The 20,791-nt window shown below is 44.1% G+C and overlaps 1 protein-coding gene across 2 annotated transcripts; it reads right to left on the bottom strand.

Annotated features, from left to right (window-relative positions):
* Window positions 1-6,065: 6,065 nt before the first annotated feature.
* Window positions 6,066-20,582, bottom strand: MOSPD1 (motile sperm domain containing 1). Of its 2 annotated transcripts, none has more exons than XM_038164759.1 (6): window positions 20,430-20,582; window positions 14,804-15,060; window positions 14,546-14,621; window positions 11,573-11,799; window positions 9,484-9,645; window positions 6,066-7,126 (listed from the first exon to the last, which is right to left on the bottom strand). In XM_038164759.1, exons 2-6 carry the CDS (start codon window positions 14,955-14,957, stop codon window positions 7,095-7,097), a joined length of 651 nt encoding a protein of 216 aa, XP_038020687.1. In that variant the 5' UTR covers window positions 14,958-15,060; window positions 20,430-20,582; the 3' UTR covers window positions 6,066-7,094. The 2 variants fall into 2 exon arrangements, with proteins under 2 accessions (XP_038020687.1, XP_038020686.1); XM_038164758.1 differs by lacking the exon at window positions 20,430-20,582 and adding an exon at window positions 20,047-20,186.
* Between the last annotated feature and the right edge of the window lie 209 nt (window positions 20,583-20,791).

The following is a 20,791-nucleotide window of genomic DNA, read 5'->3' as shown; positions in this document are numbered from 1 at the left end:
GTTTATACCTAGAGGAAGTTGTAGTGAAATAAAGAAGACAGAAGCTTCTGCTGGCTACTGGGAAGTACTGAGGGTTCTTAACTCTTGGAAGAAGTGGGGAGTCTTTGTGGTTTGCTTTAATAGGGCAGTTAATCATAGAATTATGGAACGGGTTGGGTTGGAAGGGACCTTAAAAACCATCTCATTCCACCCCCTGCCAGGGGCAGGGACACCTTCCACCAGACCAGGTTGCTCCAAGCCCTGTCCAACCCAGCCTTTAACAGTTCCAGGGATGGAGAGTCCTCAACCTCTCTGGGTCCACTGATGCTGTTGGAGAAGAGTGAAATAGTTATTTATCTGTATGTGTTCCCTTCCCTGCTTTTGCAAAACAGAAACTGCGTTGAAATTGTGGGAAAGCATCTCGGTGTTTTATCTCCGTGTCACCAAGAAGCTGCAGTTCCACTCCCTGGAGTCCAATGACACATACAGAGGTTTTTTCCACTGAAATTAAAAATTCTGGAATCAATTATACTCCAGAATATGTATCTGGATACAGGGAATCAGGATGTTATACAATGCACATAATCAACCCTGTGCTTGTCTAGTAACTCATGCTTTTAACATTGCCTCTGCTTCCCTCTGGGATTCTGCCACGAATGGCACCTTCCAAAAGTCACACTTGGGTTTGGCACTTGCTTGGTCTGGTTGAAAATTATCCTGCAGGATTTGCTGGCAGCTGAATCAGATCTTGGGCTGCTGTGTCTTCCCTGACGAAGGATGGGTGTTTTCCTTCCTTCCACCTTCTCCAGAGTGACACCGTTGCTGAGGGAACGTCGGTAACGGTGCCAGTGCTCAGGGGGCTGTATTTTTGGAATGAACCCTTCAGTGGTTGCTGCATTTAGCAGAGGGATAGATACTTCCCTCTGGAAGAGAGGTACAAATGCCAGGAAAAATGAGCCTCTGCCTCAGCTAGATTTGACTTGCAGGATCTTGTGTGTGTTGCCAGCGAGGCAGGTGACCTGAATGCTCAGCTGAGCAACTGCCCAAGGTCCTCCTGAGATCAGGGACTTAAGCCTAAATTCTTACTTCTCACCTTTTTTCAGCAAACTTGAATGTAAATGATCACCAACCCATAGAAGCAGAACAAGTCTCCAAAGCCTGGTGAGACTGAGATATTTCCATTTATAGAAGTGTGCTGGGGTTCCAGTATCAGTGCTGTTTGTGACTCCAGCCCTGCTATTGTGCAATGCTTTGCTGGTGAAGTGACTGGAGGGACCTCCAGCACTCCCTGAGCTTGAGAACAGCTTGTGCCTCCCTTAGCAGTCATCATTTCAGAAATGTTCACTTTATGCTGTTGTATTCTTGCATATGCTGGAGTCGTAACTCATTTACTTAAAATAGAGAGCTTCAGGAGTCATAATTAAACTGTGTGAGCTCTTCCTATCCTCTTTTAAGCAACCTTTCTCATCACCAACAGGCAGATGGAGTTTGAGTTGATCCCTCTTCTCCTGGAAGCAACAAGTTAAAATATTTGTACATGCAACTGAATGTTTACAGCTACAGCACAGTAATTAAAACCTTACTGACACAGAGAGGAGTGCTTGGCAAGAATCCTTTTCAATAGCTGGGTGTAAAAATTGTCACCTCGGGTTCATTTTCTTGGCGTGATTGTTTTACCAGTCCCATTTCTGCATATCTGGTGGGAGCATCCTTGTTTGATAAACTTGAGAGCAGTTGCCATCCAGCCCAGGCCTTGCTCAGGAGATTCTTTTCCTCTGGCATGGAGCACTCGAGGCAGACACCCTGCATCCCAAAGACCCAGACCCCACACACACGCTGGGACTGCTTCCACCACTGGGCCTTTGTGATAGAAGCACAAGAGAGGAGGTGAAAAAAGTAAGCTGAGGGAGAACAACCTTGTTTGACTTCCAGTAGCTGGCTCGGGAGCAGAAATTTCCGAAGGGGGGAGGAGCCGGGTGCATTCAAACCAAAACCAAAGACAGCCTCCACACCCCTTGGTGCTGGCTCCCCTGCGTCTCTCAAGGAACTGGTGAACTGGTGAGACATCCCCAGTGCCACAAAGATTCCTCAGACAAATCTGGCACTTAGCAAATTTAAAATTCTTCTGTTAGTTTGGTTTCTTATCCTTTTATTTGTTGTGTAAGAGCCTTAAAAAAAACAAAAGCTTGCTATTTTAAGACTTCCTTCCATGACAAATAATTGTATTTAAAATGTTTAGAATTCTGCTGGATGTCAACCCAGGTAGGAAGAGCTGCTCAAGAGGAAGCAGGTTTTGCTGCAGGGACTGATCTTTGGAAATGTGGTTCTCCTCGTTACTTTCTGTTCTTGTGTGAAGAAGAATCAAACCCATGATGTGCACAGCACACGTCAGGGTTTGTGGCACAGAAATCAGGTACTGTGTTGTCTCTCAAGCCAGTTTACAGACAGCTCGCACTGAAATCACGGCAAGAAACTTCCTGCTAAAAATACATCAACATCCTTTCATTTAAAGTGCATTCACTTCAGCAGTCGGTTTGGATTGTGGAGATTCCTGGCACATTCCTGAGGGAAAGGCGCTGATGGGGTTGGTGGTGTTGATGGAACACGGGTTTTCTCCCTGCTGCAGTTCTGTCTCCTGATGGTGGTTTTTTGTTTGTTGAAGCAAATGTTCCTCTAATGCCTTCATGTTCATACCTCAAGCCACTGAGTGTGCCGTTTTCTTGAGAACACTCTCATTTTGTTACTGTAAATCATATTTTGCTATAGAAAATTTTATGGCTAATATTTTCTTTTCCTAAACTGGAATCATGGATTTAAGCTCCATTACAGGGCGCCTGTTACTCAGCTATACCTCACCAGCCTTTTTCCTCACACTGAGGAGACACCCAGAGCTGTAATCGTGGTTGTGCTCTTGCTTAAAGAGCAAGAAATTATTTCTTTTCAGTCTCTGCTGTTTTGAAGACCAGTGTGGTCACTTTGCCTGCATGCAATTCCACATGACATCGTCAGCGTGGTCATACAGCTTTGCAGATTTCCGAGAGCTGATGTGCATCAGCTACAGCTCACTATCCAAAGCAAACAGCTCGTTAGCGTTCACTGGAGAGCCTCTAACGAAGACAAAGATCCACCCAAAAGTGAGTGAGTAAACCCCTTACTGGCCTTTGCTGAGATGCTGTGAGCGTGCCTGCCTGTGTTCATTCCCCCTGCTCTCCTTTGGGCAGGATGCGCTCCTCCAGGATGCGTTCTCCAGGCTCCTTTCACTGAGGCCGCTAGCTGGAAATGGCTCCTGCTGGCTGCGTGGCGATTCCCGATCCTCACCGGCTGCTGTGGGGCAGGATCGAGTGAGCGAGGGCTGCTGGCAGCAGTGAACTTCCCTTCCCTTCGGTGGTTTCAGTCTTCATTTAATTTCCTCAGGCAGGACATTATGCCTGCAGGAAAGAGACTCCAGCACTGTTAACTTTGGCTGTTTCTCCTCCAGTTCTGCTGAGAGATGGGGCCTTCCCTGCCCTGCAGCGAGCAGGTGAGTGCCCCATTTCCCAGGGACACAGGAGGGAACCTGTTCTCCACGGCCACCGGGCCCCTCCATCGGCACACAGCGGGCAGGAGGGGCAGGAGCAGCACTGCTCAGCCCTGCATGCTCTGTAGGGCAGCGTGTTCCCTTCTCTTCTCCCTGCCCAGGGGCGCTCATGCAAGGTCAGAGGGCAAAGCTCCTGAGCTGCTCCAGCCCAACAACTCCAAACCCACCTGGCAGAGATGATTCAAGGTTTGGGGCTTTTTTTAAGGCCTCCTGTACAAAAGGTTTTTAAAGACCTGATCCTTAAATTTGATGTTGCCCTGAGTGTAAGTTTGAAGCGTGAGATTCACACTTCTGACAAAGGAAAGGGGTGTTGGAACTTGGCATTTATAAGGAAAGCTGTTATAAGGAAAGCCAGGTATATTAAGTGTACATTGACAAATAAGGACTAAAATACAATGATTTATTGCCAAACCTATTTGGCAGCCTCTTTCCAGTTTGGGCTTGTTGGTCATCAGATACTTGTACATATTAGCATAAGATGAAATAACATATGATTGGCTTTGACAGTTCTTAATTAGCTGATTGCAGGATTTCTCTGATTTTTTTTTTCCTGAAGGCACAGTTCTGTGCATGGGCTCCTCTTGGAGCTGCTGCAAACATCCCTGTGGAGCTGTTTCGAGAGGAGCAGTGACTGTTCCCATCTGACAGCAATGTCCCACTGTCTTCCTGGGGCATGTCTTGAGTCATGTCAGCAGCAGCAGCTCAGCTTTTCCCTCTGCAGGGGCTGATTTGTTTCCAGGTGGTGGCCCTGCTCCCCGGGGCTGCATTATCAGTGGAGTTAACTGATTCCCTGGCAGCCCATCCTGAGCCTGGAGCTCTGCGGCAGGGCGCTGGGTCTGCTGAAGTTTCAAGCACTCTGTGATTCACTCCTCCAGAGAAACACGATCAGCTCAGGATTTTCTGATCCAGACAAGTGCAGACACCTCGAGAAGATCATGTACCAAGCCATGGGAGTGACGCTCCCCAAAGCGTCCCCACCTCCTGCTGCCAGCACGGCTCCTCTGAGCTGTCACTGCATTGGCAGGCGTGGGTAAACACCAGGATTGTTTCTGCTGGATGATCTCAAACCCTCCCAACTGTCTGCTGCAAACACTTGCCCATTGCAAGGAAATGGCTGTTTGTTTGTGTTAGGAGTCAGGAATGGGAAATGACGTGAACACTTAACTGGTTTTCCTGGTGTTTCTAAGAGGTATATTCAGGGTCTCGGTCTGATTTCCAAAGGTGTTCAGTGTTTTCTGAAACTCTAGTATGTAAGTGCTAGAGGTATGTGCATGCATATAAATATACATAAAAGCAGGAACTATCTTCAAAATCTTGTGTATCCACCTGGTAACATTTTACTGGTGCCTGCTGTGACTATGCTGTAACATAATTTGATATGTTCTCCCTCAGTGCTGAACTGAAACAGTCCCCAGGTCTTGTTTTCATAACTGGGATAAATCTGTGATTCTGCAGTGTGCTGCAACCTCCCTGAAGGAGAAAGAAGTCAGAATTCACACTTGTCATCCTTATTTCACCCAAGCACCAGTTTTATCTACATCTGCTGAGTTACTCTGTGCATTTAATCTTTTTTTTTTTTTTTTTTTTTTTGCTGTGTATTGCTCCTCCGTTGCCTTGACAAAGAAACGGTCCAATGTTTTTAGTCTTTTTCATTTACAATAACTTTTTGCTCTGATTTCTTTGGTCAAGGTGTTTTTCTAAACCAATCATTTCCCTCCAGATTTCTTGAAAATGACTGCTGGCATCTGTGTCCTGTGATCTCCCCTCCCCATGCACTGTCCTGCAGGACTGAGGCAGCTGCAGGTGTCAGAGCTGGTTACAGTCACTCAGTGACTCTGGGTTCCTACAGTGAGATTGTCACTTCTGCACTACTGCAATGCCTGGCAAAACATCATCCCAGCCCATGACCAGAATTCCAGGACACAGGGGGAAAAAAGGGTTTGTGTTGGGCTTTTTTGATCTGCTTGGGCACAACAAAACGTTCAGCCTGGCTGTTGGGTGCTAAGATAAGGTACCACGTGGCACTTTTATCTCCCCAACTTCTGCTCCACTCCCTCACCTTTCCCTTCAGCAGCAGGTTAAACCACCTGGTGAAAATCAGAATTCACAGTGCAGGTACTGAGGAACAGTGAAGCTACAAGAACAGAGCCCTGCAGGGGCAGGGAAACACAGACCCAGCCACGAGCTCAGTGCTGGAGGGAAGTGCTGTGCCTGCAGCAGGCTCTGGCACACAGCTTGTAAGCCAGCTGGGAACCTTTTTTGGTTTTTTTCCTTAGTGAATGTTAATGTTTGACTTTATCATCTGATGCTGATCAATGGACGACACAATGCCAGCTCTTCCCAGAATCAAACTGGAGTAGCACTGTGTAAGAAAAAATGTCGCAGTTAACTCATTTCAACCTCTCTTTCTCCTTTTTTTTTTTTTTTTTTTTAAGAAACACTTTTTTGCATGGTTTCTTTATATCTCCATGCATAAGCAGAAAAGTCACCCGAAACATGCAGGGGGAAAGAAGGTTTGATTTCCAAACTTTATTATTCATATCAGAGCATACTCTATAGACTTCTTACAAACAAAGATTTGTCTGTATGAATCCAATGCAGTAATAGCTGCCCTTTTAGAATTAACATCTCGACAATGAAATGTCAAATAAAGGGAAATACTTGTTGTATGAAACAAGATTAATGTTCACCTCAAATATGAAACTGGCATTTAAGCAGGAGTTTCTGATAGAAAAGAAGTCCCTGTGGTAGCTGTGGGGGGAGGGATGTAGAGAAATGCCTTTGCTATTTCACTTAGTTTGGTCTCTAAAATAGAGAAAATGATTAATTTTGTATTAGTATGAGTTCAGCTTCCATTAATGCCACTTCCATGCATCCCTAAGAAATGAAGAATCTGATTACAGAACTCGGTTTTATTGTCTAGTAATTGTGGTACAAAATGACTGTTGCAAGAAATTATTTCCCCAGGTAAGAAAATGAGCACTCAACGATATATTGGTAATGATGAAGTAAGAAATTTGAGAATTACTTCTTCACCTAAAATTCATGGTTTATTTCAGTTCCACTGATGGAATTTTTCATTTTCCTCAATGATCAGTCACGACTCTCACCCCTCTGGTGTGTATATACAGAAGTGTTATGTGCCAGCCTCAGCAGGTACAGCCACAAACCAAATGAGCGTTTTTACAGAGGACAGTTTGCTTTTATAGTGATCACGCACTGATGTGAACATAGACTAAAAATAACAAATGTTGTTTTAATAAGGATTTTTTACAGTAGGCATAGATATAAAAGTTTTTTTCAAATTATTTTCACAGGTATCACTGAACATTTCATAGCTGTCTGTTACAGAAGCACCGCACAGTGCTTTGAGTCTTTCATTTATTATACACAGTTAAAATATATTACACTTCTGAAGGTATCTTAAATCACTGAACAGTTTTGCTAGCATCTTAATGAGCCAAATGGGAGTAAAAGGCAGTCCACATTCATGATGTGAATATACAGTAAGGTGTTTGACATCCTATGAACTCATTGCTCATGTTCTCAAAATAACCATGGTGATGAGACCTGAAAGACAAGAATTAAGAACTAAACACTTCTATTTCACTCAAAATAAAACATTTAAAATAAAGAGTTTACCCTGTCACAGGCCAGAAAATATGGTAGAAGTGCATAAATACATGCAGAATGCATTTATATACACACTTAAATATTAGAAGTATCACTCCAAATTTTGACATAGTCAAAAATCAACACTGATATGTGGTGCAGCTAATAACTGAATGTCAAAGAAGGCAGAAATATTCCAAACAATTACTGACCTCTCTACAGGAAAATCTTAACACTGAACTTTTGACTGGGGTTAGTGTTACACCAGCACTCAAACCCTACTCCTCGTGGGGGCCAGTTATGGGCAGTGTCACTCAAATGCTGAATCACCAGTAATACAGGCCAGTTGAAGGCTCCAAGGCTTTTTTTCTGCTCTGTGAATAATAACTGATCAAAGACTAGTTTTAGACAAAGATGTTAAGCTTCCTTGTCAGCTTGCAGAGGGAGCTTTCAACAGACTCTTTGTTGTGACCTTTAGAGAGGGAGGAAAAAAAGGACTGCTCTGGTAGAGGTTAAAAAGAATTAAAACCAGATGAAAACAGGAAATGGGGGCTAATAAACCTACCCATGACACACTGAAAAGTTCATTTTAATTATATGCTGATACAGGAAAAAGTACAAATCTGCAGTTTTTAGCCATGGGTTATATTGCACAAAGTGAGGTGGATGGAAGAACATCAGGGCTCCCTGAATTCCAGCCTTATGTAACATCAAAATAACAATTTATCAGTTCTTGAGCAATCTCACTTTCTTGCAGGCTCAGATGATGTCACTGTAACAGCTTTTCACTGCAGAAAGCTCAGCTAAAACCTACAGATCTCACCATGGATAAAGACATTTCTGAGACTATTTTATCTCCTGCCACTCCGTACTGATGGAACTTGGCTACTTTCTGAAGATGGTGAAGGCAGAAGCACTGCCTTCCATAGATCAGCAATTTGTCCCTTGAAGAGGAACTACAGCTCAGCTATTTATTAAGGTCTCTACTGGTTCAGACAATCAGTGCTCCCACAGCTGCTGGATCCTTAGCTTGGATCAATTCCATCACCTCAGAGGAACAGCAGAGGCTTCTGGAGAACATCCTGTACCCCTTGTACAGGGGCTTGCAGACAATAAAGGGTTTAACTCATTTCTGCAAATCAGATACTTCTCAAATATCATACAGTTCTGTTGGTGTGGTATAACAACCCTTTCCAATGAAATGCTCCACAATCCAGTTGTCCTTCCTTGTGGAACAAAGTGGTTTCAACTTCTCAAGAGCAATTGACTTTCTACACGAGCAAGAGTCACACATAAAAGAATCTGTCCATGAACACTAAAAGCACTGACAGCAAAGAAGTCAAAACCTCTCAAAACTTCCTAGGGAATCTAGAAACAGGTTCAGTTCTTGCAAATGTATAAAGTCAAAAGGCTTAAAACTGTAGCTGACACCAGCAGAACCTGGAGTAATTCTCAAAAGCAGAGATAAAAACCAAGTGAGGATTACTGCAAGGCCCTGATCTGAGAATCCATCAGCATCAGCCTGGGCAAAGAGCCACGAGGGAGATTCCAAACCACTTCAGCAGATGGACCTTTGTGAGTCAGCAGGGTGTGCATGAACCACCAGAACTTGCACCCCATCACTACCTCACCTCTAGCTATCAGTTTGGAGCTGCCTAGCTCTTTTCCTTTAAATCCTCTTTTCTGCCAGGTAGTGGGAGAGGAGAACTGAGTTTAGTGTGACTGTTCTTCAAATCTGAAATAGTTATAGAGAAAGAGTCATAACAAATGAAATGTGCAACTCATCTACCCTAGCTAATGCAGGAGCAAGTTACAAATCAGGAAGAACTGGGGATGGTAGTGGTCTCAGACAGGGTTTACAACAATTTACTGCTACACATACCAACTGCTCATTGAACAGGTACTGAGAATCAGGCCTTAAAACACAGCTCACAGGGGGCTGGAGAGAAGCACAATAACAGATTCTACATTCTGCAATAGAGTAACTACTGCAATGCAAGAGTAAGAAACAGCACATTCTGTTCAGGTGTGTTGGCAGATGACTGTTGCTGGCCCATCATCAAATAAAGCTGCAATTAGCATGTAGGAGCCTGTGTGCAATAGGTATCAACTCAAATCTGGTCTAAAGCACTTACAATAACTAATTTACCCTGCTATCACCATGGCTACAAATTAAGATGTAAGCTGAGGTGCAAAACAAAACCTAACGTGGTGCTTTGTTTCCATCCAGTTTCCTGAGGCCACTGGCAAAGACAGGAGACGTTTTCCAAACTCAGATTTTGCAGGAAAATGTTTAAAAAATCCAAAGTACTCACCTAAAACATAAGCAGCTACTAACTTTTGATTCACACTTAAGTGGAGGTAGAGAGGCACCAGGGATTCCATTTCCCCCAATGTAGGTAGCATTAGTGCTGCGACACACACCACTCCAAGGAAGACTGTGAGTAAACTAGGTCCCGACGAGGCAGTTCTGTTTTCTGAAAAAGCAAGAGAGCCACAATCATAAGGAAGATCTAAATAATATAAGCATTAAATATTCTGCAAAAATGTCTGCAGTGCGTGGGAGCTGAAATATCCTCAATTTTCCTTTTTGCTCTGGAGTTTGCAGGGGGTGGAAGACAAGTCTTAAGCCCACCCTTCTAAACCTCCTGCATTCTGCAGTGGAGGAGGCTGCTCCCTGCTCTGATGCTGGAGCTTGTTTTCACATGACTTCCCAAACCACTCCCTTCTGGAGGAACGGGCCCAGTTGCTATAAATACACACTCAGGACAGCTGGATGTTCCAGCAATGCTTCAGGTTTCCCTGTGCATCCTGACTCCATTCCTTGATGTGTTCCTTCAGTGATCAGTAATCAATCAGAGCACCCAAAAGAGCTGCAGAGGCAGGTAACTGCTCACACCTCCTGAACAAAACCTGCCTGCAGCAGGAGCACAGGTTCTTGGGCCAGGTGAGCTCCCCTTCATTCTTTACAGGGTTCAAGGGCTATACCTCAGCCAGTCAGTTTAGATGCCACAAATCAGTAAAATTTGAATCTTACTTTAAAAACTGTGAGAGTGAACCACTCTGAGAGTCCAGTATTATCAGAATAAGGAAATGCAAACCACAGACAATAAAGAGTCCTTCATAGTCTTTATTGTCCTGCACTTTAACAGCTGGAACCTACTCAAAAGCCCACTGTGTCATCTTTGAAAAGAGCTGTTAACATGTTAGCAGAATACCTCTAACCAAATCCTTAAAACCCATTGGAAAACAGCCAATGTTTTTATCAACTTCTCCTATCCTCAGCAACCAGCAATATGTGCTCCATTTTAATTCCATAAATCTCTTATTTCCAGGTTGCAGGTTACATGCAAAACTGCAGTTTCTTTGTTTCCTGCTTCTTCTTTTACTGCAATATACCATAGTCAATGAGGCTTTTAAGCAGAGAAACAGCATTTGGAGTTAGACCAGTATCAGATTGTTCAGGATGGCTCAGGCCCTGTCCTGGATCAACTATCACAGGAACATTTTGTTCTGTGAGCCCAGAGACCCTTGTAGGTTTGCTTTAACTGTGTATCCTACTAATATCTATTATGAGGGTTTTTTAATAAAAAGTGTTTCGCCAGCCAACAAACTTCGTATAAATAGTGAAACATTAATTTAACTACATGAATACTCTCAAGGAGGTTCATCTATTTTCTGGAATTGGTTTTTGTTGTTCTGAAAAATACAACAGTGACAAGAACATTTCAGTACGAATGAGTAAAAGTAAGAAGAATGTAGACCATCTAGAATCAGTTTAGATTCATTTCAGGTACAACTTGACACTTTATATCCTATCCCTTCAATTTAACTGTCTGGCCCAGGTTTTCAAGGCTGTTGATTCACTTCCTCACTGTGTGTATGAAACACACAGAGTTTTCAGCCACCAACTGTGCTCTTCTGTTCTTGTGGGACAGACAAAGGACAGGGCACAGAACAAGGAGCACTTTAGAAGATGTTCTGGCAATATTTCCTGCTCATCAGGAAATGGGGGATTAAGGGTTTGGAACAAACTCGCAAGGGGCGTATGTTTTGACAGAGCCCAAGGGAAAAAGTAACTAGCATCCTTTCACAGATAAATTCCCATTGTCTGCATGAGAACTCCTGCTCCAGAGGAAGAGTGGATGCACTCTCCAAGGTATAACATACAAACACAGAGCAGCCAAGGGTCTGGATTGATTGAGACAGCACAAACAGAATAGCCCCAGTTTGGGTTCTTGAATACTGCCATCCTCAAGTGATAAAGACAGCAGTCTTACAGGTAAGCAAAATGAATTATTTTCAAATGTATTTCTGTTTATATTTTAAAAATGTTTTAAGTCTAGTCACTTGAGCTATTCAAAACTGATTCAGAACATAGGAGTAGAAAAATACTTCAGTTACCTGGTTGACACAAAGTCTGCTCAAAAAAGACACTTTCAGCCAGGTGTTCTTTTATTCGTTTTTCCTCCTCTTCCTTTTGTTGTTGTTGTTCCTTTGCAGATGGAAGCAGAGTAGCAATGATCTCCTTTTTCCCTAATGCTTTCCTCTGGCTCTGCTCAGACACTTGGAGACGGAATTTATCTATGACACCATAGTAAGAAGCCCGAACGTCTCTGTGACGAATCACGCTGCAGAAAAACAACATTTTCAAACTGATGAACTACTAAGAAGCATGCCTGTTGTGGAATTACATTCTATATATCACCAAGTCTTCCCTCTGGCCCCCCTCCTCCAGATAAACTGGAATAATTCAGATCTCCATTATGTCCTCCACCATTCCATATGCGTGAAGACTTATCTTACCTCCTCTCTCCCCTCCTTATGTTTGCTTCAGTTCCCAAATATAAATGCTCCTGGCCAAACAGGACAGTTAAGTCTTTATCCCAAGCCCATCTCTGCCTCAATCTGAGGCCCTGCTGCCAACTGATGAAACATCAATGATCTGAAAAATGCCCCCTCCTCCTGTATCGAAGTTGTTTGATGCTGGCCAGTGATTTTAAAAGGATTGAGGGGACTGGAGTGGCCAGGGAAGGAAAGGAGTTGGACAGGTGTTTGGCAAGCAACAGTCCAGCTTCTGGAGGAAACCGGGCTCAAAGCTTTACAATTCTGCATTCTCAGAAGCAAAACTCATTCCCTCTACAGACAAGAGTCAGCTAGGGATTTTCAAAATCAGAAACCCACCACTGAGAGCATGTTTGGAACCTATAAAAAGCACAGCTTTAAAATAGCACTGATCAACAGCAAAACAGACCTCTGAGCAGTGCTGTGCTCAACTGCCTCCTCTCTGCATTTGTGATTCATCATCAGAATACATATCTAGCATTGAAAAGCTACAACATTTAGGTTTTGAAGTGATATAAGCTCTCGGGGTAAATAAGGATTTCAACTATTTTTTCCAGATGTTTTTTGTTAAAGGTTATTCTAAGTTTCCAAGATAACAGCAGCTGATCTGAAGAACATACATACAAAGAAGGTTGTCAACTCATGAGGGTAGAAAAAAATAACTGTACCCTTAGAAACACAGAACAGTAGCCTTAAAATTGCTTCAAGAAACCAATCTTTGTGATACTGTATACATTAAAATGCTGCAAAAAATGGATTTTTGTTTTTCAGTCCTTCTTTAAAGGAACTATATCACATCAAGATATCTAAAAGCATTAGCACGTAGCCAGTGCTTGCAACTGGTATCTGGTTTGAATAGACTATTCAACACAGAAACAGAGACCGAGTCATCCCCTCAGCAAGAGGCTGCAGTGATGTTTTACGTCATTTCAGAGGCAAAGGAGAGTGCTTATGACAGGCTTCCAGCAAGTGGAGTGTTGGCTGGGCAACTGTCTTCACTAAAACAAAAGGCTTTTCCCCCCCACAACCCGAATTCATCCAGCTCTCAGCATATCAGCACAGCAGATCAACTCTGATTTCTTCCTTGAACACCTCCTTTTAAATTGGTGTTCCTACTCCTAGTACCATGGTACCAACTACCAACCTAAACAGAATCTTTACATAACACCGTGCTAGGAGAACATGTATCTGCTGCCAAGCAAGGAGATATTTTCTGCAGACCCTTATAAACAGATCCATTCTCCTGTTTCTTTTTAGAGATCATTGCATAATTGGAAGCTCTGTAGAATATCTGTTTATCTGGCAAATGGCCACACTTGCATAGTACTGCTCATATCCCAGCAGTAAACACTGTCCTTAGACAGCAACCACTGGAATGGGATGGGGGATTTTGCTGCACAAAAAAACCCTCTTGGAACATGTGTCTGTCTTATTTTCCTTTATTTAATAAAACACATTTGTTCAACCAAATGTAATCAAGCTTGTGTAAATGTCTTCTGAAGAATGGAATAGCTCACTGGTACACTGGTGTAGTCTGACCTGTTTAGTTCCATTTTTAGCATTGTTGCCCCTGCTTACTGAAACTTTCCGGTTCCATGCTCCAAACTTCCTTTCTATTTAGTGAGTCCTTGGAATTTTTCAAGTTGCACCTAAGGAAAACAGTCTATAGGAATAAAAAGCCATTCCCCAAGAACAGTTATTATTTATCTGACAAAGGGTTTCTGTATATGGCCATTTGCTAGACAGAGATTCCAGGTGGTGTTTTACAGTTTGGAAAATGTCTATTCAAAAAGTTCAGTCTGCTCTTTTGGGTACTTCAGATTTTCTTCAGCTGTGTCTGTACATCAGCACAGAAATAATGTGGCAAATAGAAGATAAAAAGAGTTGGTCTATTTTAGCTTATACACCTACTCTGTTTCAGCTCTCAGCAGCCTACAGACCCTGTACATTACTGTGGTCACTTAAGCAGCCTCCTCCTGTTCTGAGCTACTGGGCTGAGACCTGACAGGAGAGATCAAGGGCGGGCACAGAGATCTGAGAATGAGCCATGTGGTCAGGGTGAAAGGCAGGCAAAACCACCTTTATTTACATGGCCCAGGAAAATGTGCTCAGTAGAACTGCATACATTTCCATTTTGCCAATCTGCAAACGAATATTTCCCACAAACAAATCTCAGCCCTGGGGGTTTTGCTTTTCTTGTTATTTCTAACGAAAAGGTGCTCAGAGAAGCCTCATATTACTCTCACTCCTGGATTACAAACTACATTACAAGATGCATTTACTGGCATTTTACTTATGCCCAAAGGCAAAATTAAAGAAGGACCTATCTCCAATATTGTAACAGCTCTGCTCTAGAGGGAAAGAACAGCAAAAATCAGAACCACAAGTATACAGGAGATTAGGAAAGCACATCTTTATCCAACTTACGTATTATAACAGGCATGCTGTCATTTACAACCTCTTAAATAATAAAAGAAATTAAGGTAATAAAAAGTTGTATATTAGGAAAAAACCCAACCAACTTCTACTTACATATCAACACAGCACTGAGGCTTCACTGCACCAGTAGCATCCACCACCGCATATTTATTTGGAGTTGTACAAAGAACTGCAAGGAAAAGGACAGGAGTGGTAACAAATCATGAACTAACACATCACCAGCTTCATCAACAGATACACGTAGAGAGACGAGCTTGGTTTTGTCACAGATAAGATTTTTACATGAATTATAATTGGACTGTTCAAGATCATCAACTAGCCCTTAAATAGAACTTAACCTAAGAAACCCACCTTTGAATTTTAAGGCAAACTCATAGGGGTTATATAGAGTCAACACCTGCTTGTGTGTTGACTGGTCATCTGCATAAAATATAAGTTCTGTAGGAAAAACAAAAACAGGAAGATTTCCTTCCACTAACTCTGGCTGTCTTTTTTGTTGCTGCATTGGCACTGAATCCTCCTTGCTGCTTCTTGTGTTCTTATGCTTTTGTATCCTCAGAGACTTCAGCTTTTGAATCGTTTAAGAATTCCAAAGCATTTTGGCAATTCTAAAGGAAAAAAAAGGGGAAAAAAAGAGAAAAGGCAAGAAGATTATTTCCATAAGTCTATACTAAACTGAGGCAGTTAACAAAGCTGCAAAAATATAAACCATGATGCTTGATTACGAATCTACCTCTACTTATGTTCCTTCAAAAATACTGAAATATAAAAAATGTTTGCACTGGCTTCCATCTATTTAACAAACTGCTACAAAATAAATGGATAAGCACCTCTCCAGTGTATCAGGGCAGCATTTGGGGGCCCAGCCCACGACTAGAGCTGCTTATGCTGGGTCTTTGCAACACAACCAAACAACGACAGCAGAAAGAAATCCCATCCTTGCCTCAGGACAGCAACACATCAGAAACACGAGGGCAGAACTGAGGAAACGCAAGGACACTGAGGCAGCAGGAGTCACTGTTTGGGCAGGAACCTTTCCGTGGGGATGACCTCCCTGGATGAGGTGTAACAAGTTAGGAATCTCCTCACCCAGGCACCCAGGTATGTCAAATCCCAGGGATTCAGAACAAAGGAATGGGGAACACCTGCATGTCTTGTTTAAACCAAACTCCCAGTTCCAACTGTGTAGTTACAGGTAATGAATGGAAAAATGACTGGGATGAGTAACAGCAAACAGATTTGGGATTCACTATTTTATTAAGAGATGACAGGTTTTCTACCACCACTACTCTAGCCGAAGTACAATCATCACAATTCTCCCTCTGCCACCCCCCACAGTTCTGTTTTATTTTGAGTGACATTCCAGAAATAAAACCACAACCAATGACCCAAGCAAGAAACAATCCCAAATGTAATTCATAAAATAAAATTAAGGCCAGACTCCTCAGCACACATACCACTGACTTAACACATGACAGGGAGAACAAAGTCTTTCTCCTCCCCTGAAGAAGGTCATATTCTACTGCAGCTTCTATAGATTAATTATCAAACTGAAGGTGTCCTTTGAGATCTAACTTTATAGCAAAAAATGTTGAAACAACAAAAAGTTCCTACTGACTCATTAGATCTAATTTCCACTTCCCATAGAGCTTTTTAAAATAAGGTACATTTTACCTGGTCTCCAGCTCAATACACTGGGTAGATGCACCTTAAAGAATTTAGCTTCTGAAATTTCTAGCAGCAAATAGCCCAAACATTATGAACAATCAAAAAACAAACGCTTGTTCCCTCATTCTAAACATCACAATGATCACATTTCCAAGCACCAGATACATATTCCATACTTGAAACATGACACACGTTCATATGTTTACAAAAGTGTATCTGTCATACCATCAGATTTACAGGTTCTGATTCTTACTCACAAACTAAACTTTTATTTTTATTTATTTAGTTATTAAAATAGCGAATTATCCCTGTAGAACTCAAGTTCATGGATCTCACTGGAATGTCTTTCCCCATGATCCAGTTCCTTTTCAGAGCACAGGTTTGTTTCCACTTCACTGAAATGCTACTAATAATATTCTGAAAACAAATCCCCAATGACAGTGTTCCAAGCTGATGTTCTGTTACCTTATTAAGAAGAGTCTAGAAAAAGAAATGGCTCTCTAAGTGGAATTTGGGTTCTGAGTGCTTCTCGGAATTACGGTGAATCCCTTTTGTTTCAGAAGAATCAACAAACTCTGGAATTATTTTTGCACAGGAGGTGTAAGTATTATTTCTTGAACAACTTCATGCACTATTGCAAAGTGAGTTTCATTGTTCCAGTCAAACATATTAAGAATATATGAAAAGCTTAAGTGAAAAAACTGCAGCACACAGGAATACAAAATACCTTTTGATGCTTGTCATAGGCAGAAGATGAAGAATTATTTATTTAAATTTCTTATACCAAAGTTAGCTCAATGCAGTATGCAGTAAGAATATGTTGGAGTCTTTGGTTTTTATATGTATCTACACTCCACTCATCATATGTAAGAGAAATACAGGCAAATTTTGACATTAACAAAAGGGATTTTTTTCAAATAAATGTTTTCAGATACCATTAAACCAACAGCAAGCTACTGCTTCACAATTTAATTGACTATGCTGAACAAAATTTTCATATATTATTATAAATCAGTATTATTTTGGTGCTTTAGTTTTTTATTTAAACACTGCACATGTTTCATTCCAATTCCTGGCTCCATCCCGCACCTTCGGCTTCTTCAGATCAGTCCACGGCAAGAGTTCAGCGTCCAAAACCCCACAGCTCTCAGTATCAGTGGAGGTATGGATCACTACACCTGCCAACAGGCTCATTTTTGTTACACATCTGTGGAAAACAGTGTGCAAACCTCCCAGGATTCCACAATCTGCATGTAGAAAGCCACCAATCTTAAAAAAGAATATCCCATTATTGCTTCCTTTTCCTATTTAACTTGGCTGCATGAGGAGCTACTGCCCCAACTTGCAAAAGTAACGTCTGGCAGGCCTATAGCAGACCCATTTATAGCTGACACAGCAGTGTCATTCAGGGTACAAATTCCTGTATCCCTAAGCAAGCAAACCAGCATCCTTTTTGACACAACAGTTTTAGCTTAGAAGTCACCTTGCTGGGTGGGACATCTCACCCAGTGACAGCAGGAAAAGCACTTTTCCCAAAGACTGATGGATAAACCACACATATGATAGGGAGAAGTGATGGTTTAGTACTGACACTCTTGATACCAGCACACCCTCCCCATCAACGAGAAACTGCCAACACTTTTACAGAGGAAGTTTGTATCACCACAGCTTCTTTGCCCAGATTAACCCCACAGCAGCTCTAATGGTGAGAATAAGGTCACGTACCCCAGAGAGTTCATGAACAGAAACTCAGCTGCTGCTCTTCTGCATCTCCACTGCACCACAACCACTAAATTTTGTGGTCAACAGTTACCACCATTACTTGCAGCACACAAAGGTAAGCACAAGCAAACCTGTCCCAACCCAGGATCTGTGGTCTCAGGTCTGTGATCTGCACTGCACAGATGGGCTTCTCCCAGGATGGAATTCCCATAGGAGCAGGGATCTGTCACAGGTAACACTCACCAGGGCCAGCTGCAACACCTGAACAATGCCAGCTCACTTCCCAGTGCCCTTTGAAGTCCTGACAAACAATTGTCACTGGTATTTTTTCAGCACAATAGGGATCTTTCCTCCATGAAGTTACTAAATATATACTGCTGGTGTCACAATAGCACAGATCTGCCAGCGTTTCCTTTGAAATCCCTTTCTTCATAATTTAACTTGACAGGGAAAAACAAGAAGCGAAACGTAACTTCTCTCCAGGGTCAGAAATAACATCCATTGTGATTTGTTTTTACTTAACAAGTATCTGTTGAATAAATAAATCAACTGAGGAACTTTTTTGTTCCCATTTTAACTTCCAACAGCCTCATCACCATGGCTTCCCAGTGCATTTGCTGGTTGTTTTTCTTCATAACAACTGCAAATAACTCTATAGAATGTCATCGGGTAAACACTTCATTCAGAAGAAAACCTCTTTACAGTCATGCCTCCACACTGCTGCTTTAAAAGTTGCCTAATTACGGTGTAATCTGCTTTTGTTACATCTCATGATCTACCCCCTAAATCTACACAAGTCTTTCTACACTACATACTCAGTAAAAGTGATGCTTTTTGAGCACATATTTACCAAATAAACCACAAAGTCTTCTTCAAAATTCCCTCCTATGCCAGGCTGAGCAATTACTTTAAGCTACATGCAAATACAGCACGGGATCTGAGGCACACCATAAACATTTTGTTTCTCTAAAATGTTTTGAAGGCCTCAACGTGCACTTACGCAAAGCAATGTTTAAACTACCTGCAATTATCTGGGAGCGTCACCCAATGATGAGAGCACAGAGCCAGCAGCCAGGATGGCTGGATTCCATTGTCGCTAACTCTGTCACTGACACTCCATGACCTTGAGCAAGTTGGTTAACCTCACCTCAAATTGCTGATCTATGAAGGCGCACACATTCTACAAAGTATTTCAGCAGGCGGAAGGTCCCCTTTGAACCCGCAGAACTGCTCTGATACTTTGCAAAACTGCTACTGTTTACCCCTTCACAGGATGATGAGAAATATCACCAGTAACTGTCTCCAGGATGCTGTAAAATGAAATCGTCTCAGAGCATTAACTATTAGCATGGATGACCACACACATAAATCATGCTGACACTGACAGCAAAATTTATTAGGACCACATTATTGTTTTAAATGCTAAAAAGGTGACTAACAAAAGGAAATATTCAAACACAACTAAGAGGCATGAAAAGCAGTGAAAAATTTAGTAACAGCTGTGCATCGCTTGTGATCCATTCTGCTACAGGCTCGCAAGGATCCTAGAGAAGACATTCAAGGGCACGTGTGCTTTAGTCTCTATTTCCTCACTTAAAGTTTATGTTTAATGCACTAAACTGGCTGATTTTTAAACGTGTGTTGTGCTCATTAGCGCTGCGTGGCCCCAAACCGCCCCGGACTAACAGAGGGGAGCACTGTTCCCCGGGAGAGCGACGGGAGGCAAGGCGTTCCGAGCCGTGCCCACAGCCGGCAGGGCCCGGCGGTAATTGCACACTCTTAATTGATCCTCTTTGTTCTCCGACGAGGAGCGGCAGCGATACGGGCAGAGGCAGCTGCGCGATAACGGCGCCTCCCGCAGCCGGCCCGGCCCCGCCGCACCGCCCCCGGCCCGGCCCCGCCGCGCCGCCCGCAGCGAGCCCCGACCCCGGCCCCGCACCGCCGCCCCTCGGAGCGACCCCGGCCCCGCACCGCCCGCAGCGAGCCCCGGCCCCGCGGGGAAGCGGCGCCGGGCCGGGGCCTCGGAGCGCGGCCGCCGCCCCGCTCCCCGTCCCGGCCCCGCCGCGCTCCCGCGGGGCCTGCGGAGGGCAGGGGCGGGAGGCCCGGCCCGCGGGGCCGCGCGGCCCGGGACGGGCCAGGCCGGGCCGCGGCTGTCGCTCCGCTCACCCGCCCCGTGGCCGCTGTCGCCCCTCGCCCCGACTCACCCGCCCGGGGCCGCTGGTGCGGGCTGGCGCGGCGCCCCTTTGTCCGCCCGTCACTGCGGGCAGCGCTGGGGCTGCTGGGACCGACCGGCCGCCGCCGCCGCCGCGTCACCGCCCCGCCCGCCGCCCGCCCCCGCCGCCATGTCGGGGCTGCCCCGGCGCCTCGGTACCGCTGCTTCCCCCGCCCGGGGCCCCGCGGCACCGCCCGCTCCCCGGGCAGCGCCGGCCCGGCGGCTCTCGGCTGCGGGGAGGTGTTTTCAGTGATCATCGCACGGTTCCCGAGGTCTGGCCCCGTCCCGGAGGGGTTCCTGCCCCTCTCGCGGCTCCCGCTGCGCTCGGGCCGCCGCGTGCTCTGCCCTGCGGGTCGCGGAGCAGCTCGGGCTCACCTCGATGCCGCCCATCGCGGGCAGCTCCCCGCTGGAAGGGGCGGCGAGTGTCACCCCCGGGCTGAGCCAGAATAGAAGGGTTAGTGAGCTGAACATCCAGGCTCGCCGCCTGCGCACCCAGCAGCACGGCTTAAATGGGACACGCTGTCCCTGTAAACACCCCAGTGCTGTTACCTTTGTTCTTTATTCCTCTTATTTACTTAATGTGCTTTCGCTCAGTTAGGCTCTTTGTGGACTTCACCTCATGCTATGCATTATCCACTATATCATCTTCCCTTGGTTTTTTTCCCTAACTTCCTCTCTGTATAATGCAAACAAATCCATGTGTAATCACCACCCAGTATCATCCCAAGCCTCAAGAT

This window comes from Motacilla alba, chromosome 4A, assembly GCF_015832195.1.
Source record: "Motacilla alba alba isolate MOTALB_02 chromosome 4A, Motacilla_alba_V1.0_pri, whole genome shotgun sequence".
NCBI lineage: Eukaryota > Metazoa > Chordata > Aves > Passeriformes > Motacillidae > Motacilla > Motacilla alba.
The sequence above is the reverse complement of the archived record's forward strand: the minus strand, read 5'-3'. Positions and strand labels throughout refer to the sequence as shown.

What these genes read in the sequence shown, in the direction of transcription:
- MOSPD1 (XM_038164759.1), bottom strand. Translation starts at nt 14,957, where the DNA reads ATGCAGCAACAAAAAAGACAGCCAGAGTTAGTGGAAGGAAATCTTCCT. An exon ending in GTTTGCCTTAAAATTCAAAG is followed by an intron (nt 14,622 to 14,803) that starts GTGGGTTTCTTA and finishes TTTTCCTTGCAG; the next exon opens with TTCTTTGTACAACTCCAAAT. An exon ending in GCAGACTTTGTGTCAACCAG is followed by an intron (nt 9,646 to 11,572) that starts GTAACTGAAGTA and finishes TTGCTTTTTCAG; the next exon opens with AAAACAGAACTGCCTCGTCG.